General features: G+C 44.3%; 1 protein-coding gene across 1 annotated transcript in view; it reads left to right on the forward strand.

Annotated features, from left to right (window-relative positions):
- The window catches only part of LOC126518733 (uncharacterized), a 109,551-nt gene extending 107,496 nt beyond the window's left edge, over window positions 1–2,055 (forward strand). The window contains exon 7 of the mRNA XM_050168502.2: window positions 1,786–2,055. Within this exon, the coding sequence (XP_050024459.1) occupies window positions 1,786–1,852 (67 nt within the window). The 3' untranslated portion in view covers window positions 1,853–2,055. The remainder of the gene's footprint in view (window positions 1–1,785) is intronic.
- The last annotated feature ends 3,945 nt before the right edge of the window (window positions 2,056–6,000 follow it).

Here is a 6,000-nt window from a genome sequence, read left to right on the forward strand (position 1 = left end):
TACGACTTGCTAACTTTAATTACAAAAAAGTGAGTTAGACGGTCAGCGTTGATGCGAAGTTCAATTCGCCTAGCCCACTGATTGAGGACGTTGAAATCTATGCTTTATAGCTTTGGGTGCGTGTAACGCCACTCATCGGTGATCCATGCTGAAGCAGACATGGGCATGTGAAGGGCATGTGACAAGAAAGGCTGGATAAACTGTTGTAGAACGGCTGGCTTGACGAGGCGGCGTCCTGGCACGTAGACCGTGCTGCTGCGCCGGCAGAGCTATCCTCCATACTGTGCTCCATTGGTGCTCCATGGTGAAGCATCTGACAAGGAATGCCAAAACAACTGGAGGAATGGACTGGGCAGCTTCTTGAGCTTCCCTGGCACGGCGACGGCAGCACTGGACCAGCAGAGCTGGATGACACGCCCCCAAAGAGGAATGCCTGAATTACGAGAGGAAGGGGGATGGTCTCAGTTGATGCGACGTTCTTTTCGCCAAGCCCACTGATCGAGGAGCGTTGAGATCGGTACACTAAAGCATTGGGTGAGTGTGACGTCATTCAACGATGTTCCACGCTGAAGCAGAAAGCATCTGACAAGAAAGGCCGGGCGAACTGTCGTATAGTGGACTGGGCAACTTCCTGGCACGGGGACGGCGGCGATGGACCAGCAGAGCAGGACCCCCAGAGCAGAGCAGGACCAGCAGAGCAGAGCAGGACTCCCAAGCAGGACTGCCTGAATTGCGATGGAAAAATGGGCGGTCGGAGTTGATGCGAAGTCGCTTTCGGCAAGACAAGTTGTTACTACTGCTCCCTTTCGGTTTTCAATAAAGAATGCTTTATAATGTACAGTCTAAGGACAGAACCGTTCCATTGGTATAGATACCTGAGTGAGCAAATTATGATGTGATGGCTGTATATTAAGCGCTGGCTATTGGACATATGTTTAATTGAATTTTACTCAATTCATTTCTTCGTACCCGACACTCTGGCACACTTGCTCCTGGAATGCCCGTGGCAGGAAGGCAGCGAAATGCAACCAGAAACGCACGCAAAACGAGCAATAGAAGCAAACGACCTATTCGAAATGTGGGACGCCAAGCTAACCCTCGGGGACCTGAAAGACCAACGACAACTCGTCGCCAGGGCCAAGAGGGCATTCGAAGCCAGAGGGTTCCTGGACTAAGGAGCCTTCCCACCGTAGCGTGATACCCGGCCTCGCTCGGGACACTGTTTCGTTTAATAAACGTTTTTCTCTGTCTCTCTCTCAATTCATTTCTTACTATATTAATTTAGTGTATGATTCGGTTCTTGCACTATTTTATTGGTATTTGATTCGGCCTCAGAAGTTAGTATTCGCACCCACATCAGCAATGGCGCACCGAAGCCATGCTGCGAAACAGAATTCATGCGAATTTTTTCCAGTGTTCCTCACCAGGTAATCACAAATATTCAAATCACTTTCGCCGTATAGTGAACGGGGAACAATAAATATCGCTGCTTGAAGGAAACTAAGCGTTTCTTTTATTTGAGAACGTCGCGTATCCCACGTTAACTTGAAGCAATGTTTCGTTCAGACTATTTTTGGAGTCTCGGGTTTGCTTCTTGCAAGGCATTTTCAAAATTTCCTTTAGTGTTTCATTCTGAACAGACGTAGTGCTCTCATATGTATTTGTCATTAGCTGCAAAAGGTCCGCGAATGTTACGCACAGCGACCCAAAGCTGTCAACGCTGCAATTGTTCCTCGTTTATTTATGTGGTGCCTAAACGTGATCACGTTTCTGTTTCTCTTCAAGAACGATCTTCAGCCACTTTTGGCGCCGTCCGAAGAGCAACCGAGTGATTTCTCTGAACGTTGGTTGAGCTAATCGAAGTCACAGCGGAGGACCGGCGTGGCATCCTATCGCAGTGAGGCACAACAATATAAATAGTATGTTTCTGGCTATAGAGGCTCTCTTTCGCTGTTCGGCTCTAATAGTTGCTCGAGTGTCTGCGTGTTATTGCATTGGTCACGAAGTTGTGGAAAATGCTGACCGTGCACAATAAAATTTCTTTGTTTAACTTTAGTATTTTCTTAATCTCGTTTTCGCTATCGTTTGTACAAGTTGTGTGATACACACTCTTTTCCGTTTTGAATAGAGTTACAGAAAACCACCTTGACATTATATCATGCCATAATGTCAAATAAACAACCATTTTCCTTAATTTAGATTTTCATTCGATAAGCTTATTTTGTTATATGCCCATATTTCTGTGCTATTTATCGTACTGTTGATCTCTGTTTTACCTTGCAAAAGCTTCATGTATATGTATTACCGTTTGAATATGTTTTCATTCTTGCCTATTGTTCATGCTGGATTAATTGCACCTGATGTGTGCCTTGTGCTACGCTGCTGAACTGCGTACGATTCAGAAGACTTGTCTAGCTGAGTTGGGCTTTTCCTTCTGACGCGCTGTACTCCTTTCTTAAAGTAGCAATAAAGTTATTCATTGAGTGAGTCAGTGGTGTATTGATATTGTTACAAAATATGCTTATTTACACGCTGAAACTAGATGCAAAAGAAAGGCACAGGGAAGGTTAGTCCAGCACCGAATACAGCTGAGCTCGTGCGCCTTACTTCGTCTGTGCAGTCACACAGTGCTGGCATATTTTCCCGGGGGCAGAGCAAGCTCGCTGAGAGAAATAAAGGGGCCTGGGATGGTGTGGCTTGAGGTGGGCCGCGTGAACTTGCGTCACACGTGAAAACCAATTACGTGCGGTCACTTTGGCGACAACATAGTACACTCAAGCTAGTGAGTGCAACGAACTGTTCAGAGGATGTGGCGAGAAACTTGCGGTACAATCCTTTTATGCGAACACGTGTCCACTACTAAACACAGTCACCGGGAGAAAAGCTAGAAAGTCTTCATATGGCCTTGTCAGGACGTCTTAAGATGTTCCCGTCATCGTGTTTCTTCAGGACGACTCCGAGTTCGTGCAATTGTCTTCCTGACACGAGAAAGGTAGAACATTGTCCTGAAAGCCCAATAGAGTCAATGCGCTGAGACCGGCAGCTTGGTTGCTGGTGCTCATATTCAAGTTTGCACCGCAGACTTGATAACGACTAATACAAAGAGACAAGTGCACTGGTCGTGTGTCCAGTCTACTTGTCTCTTTCTGAGTGCTTACTATGTTCGCGCTGCAAACATGAACGCGAGCTCCGGGGAGTGCGTGCATACAGCAAAAACAACGGTGCATTTCCAGTAACATTAGGCCTGGCCGATCGTACGTGTGCGTAACGAAAGATAAGATGGCGTCGCAGTTCTTGTGGTCAGTGGCGCCATACATTGATAAAATGCAGATAAGTGTTCGATTGGTCCGCTCCATGAAGCTCTTGATTGTCCAGTGATATGGAGTGGAATAGGGATGGCAGAACCACAAATCCGTAAAAGTCCTTCTACGGCGTCGTCTGCGAAATGCCGTCCACGGTCACTGATTACAACCCAGTGGTAGCCAGCAGACGTCATCAGAAGAGCAACCCGATGCTCATATCGTAGAGACTAAAGACGTCAATGCCTCTACGGTTCAGAAGCTCATCACCAAAACCAACAACGTTATCGGGCTCATCAGAAGAATTAGCAATAGGCACAGGGGCCTCAAGGAACATAATCTTATCAATCTCATACACGTGTTCGTCACCTGTCACTTCGCATACGTTGCGGCAATACTCAACTGGTCGCGATCCGAACGAGACAGACTTAATGCGCAAATCAGACAGGTCACCAAGCAAGCCCTCGGCATTTCAACCAGCACCAGCAACGAAATGACAGAAATCGAGAAGTCGATGCAAATGCTATCTGATCAATTTGACAAAATTCAAAATCGACAAGATATCCAAGAGAAGGAAATCAATGAAGTGAAACGTAAGGTAGAAAAGATTGAGCGTAGTGGCGCTTCAGAACAACTCTGTCGACTTAAGTCTGACCTTGAAGCACTTGAGTGGCGCAGTAGAAGACTAAACATTGAAATACATGGGATTGCGGAAACCGAGGGGGAGAATCTACTTGAGAAGGTTAATAACCTAGGTGCACAACTGGAAATGCAACCCATCACAGCCCAAGATATAGTCGCTGTTCACAGATTGCCGGCCAAGACAGGGAAAGCGCGCGGGATCATTTTGCGCTTCGTGCACCAGGAGACTAGAGACGCTTGGATTGCCAAGCGAAAGCTTTTGCGAAAAAAGAGAAACAGCGTTTTTATTAATGAAAACCTAACCTCACGAACCAGAAAGCTTCTTGCTGCCACTAAAGAATGGGCGAAGAATGCAGACTATCAGTTTGTTTGGCATTCAAATGACAAGGTGCTGATGCGCAAATCGAGTGGTGAACCAGCGACGGTAGTGAAAGACGTGAATGAACTCCGGGCCATCAGCACCTGAGTCTTCGTTTTTGGTGTCACTGATCTAATTCCAATGGAGCAGCTCGGTCTTATCGATAAACAAAAATGGTGTTCTTCTTTTGCTGCAGTTAAAGGCGTGAGCTGTTTACATATGAATGTACAATCTGCTTGTAACAAACTTGGTGAGCTAGAAACCTTTTTCGATGACATAAATGACCTCTGTGATGTCATTATGTTATGTGAAACCTGGTACTCAAATGATGTTAATATTCTTCGACTACCGCAAAAGCAAACACTTTGCTTGAACAGAACAACTCGACGCGGCGGTGGTGTCTCTCTGCTGGTGAAAAATTCCATACCTTTTGACATACTGGAAGACTTTACAACAATAACGAACAATGTCGAGTCATTGTGCATTCAAGCTGATGGTGTTATATTTAGTGTGTGCTATCGTCCACAAGACGGTATCGTGCAGGCGTTCCTCACTTTTGTAGATCATCTGTTGGCGTATGCATGCGAAAACAAGCAAAAAGTGATCGTTGGCGGCGATTATAACATTGACATGAGTGCATGTAGTGCTAGGCAGCATGACTTATTAAATATAATCTTGTCGAACGGTTGTATAAATGTTATAGAATCGAGCAGTAGAATCACAATGTCCTCGGAGAGTACGTTAGATCTATGTATTACAAATTATGAGCCTTCATATGTGAAAAGCGCTGTTTTAAGCAGCCCAATTGGTGATCATAATCCAATATGCATTTTTATTGAGCGCCAATTAAAAAAGGTTAACAAAAATATAACTAGGATATTTCAGAACATCAGTGAGCGTACAATGGCAGCGTTTCAAACAGAATTACAACGAGTAAGTTGGGAGGACGTACTTGAAGAATATAATGCAGAAAGAGCCTACAATATCTTCACTGAAAAAATTTTAGTTGTGTATAAGAAACACTTCACCGTCAAACAATATAAACCCAAGTCGTGCAGAAAACCATGGATAACAAGAGAGATATTACAGAAAATAAAAAAACGCCAAAAGTTGTACGACAGATTCATTAAAACTCGTGAAATTCCTGATCTTAAAGAACTTAAAATTTACAGGAACAGTCTAAACAAGGATATAAGGAAAACTAGAGATAACTATTATCTACAATCTTTTTTATTGTGTGATGGAAACTCAGGAAAACTGTGGAGGAACCTTGATAATATATTACAGCGGAAACAACGCGCAGACCCTATTGAAAAAATTAGCCTAGAAGGCCGTTTACTGTCCGAAACAGACATGGCGAATGCCTTTAACGAATACTTCCTGATCAGAGAAACACAAGCGCATACACGCCCGAAAACCACTCTCTCCCTACCCGGAAACTCAAACACAATCTTTTTCCATCCAACTAATGTTGGCGAGGTCTGCTCTGTATTTATGGCAATGAAAAACTCTAAAAGTTGTGATTCAGACGGCCTGCAGATAAAACCCATAAAATATGTCATACACGATATAGCCCCCATTCTAGTTCATATCTATAATACCTCTATTGCTGAAGGCATCTTTCAGTCAAAAATGAAGGTTGCTAAAGTCATTCCAATATATAAGAAGGCAGACAGGCTCAATATTCAAAACTATCGTCCC

This window comes from Dermacentor andersoni, chromosome 1 (genome assembly GCF_023375885.2).
Source record: "Dermacentor andersoni chromosome 1, qqDerAnde1_hic_scaffold, whole genome shotgun sequence".
NCBI lineage: Eukaryota > Metazoa > Arthropoda > Arachnida > Ixodida > Ixodidae > Dermacentor > Dermacentor andersoni.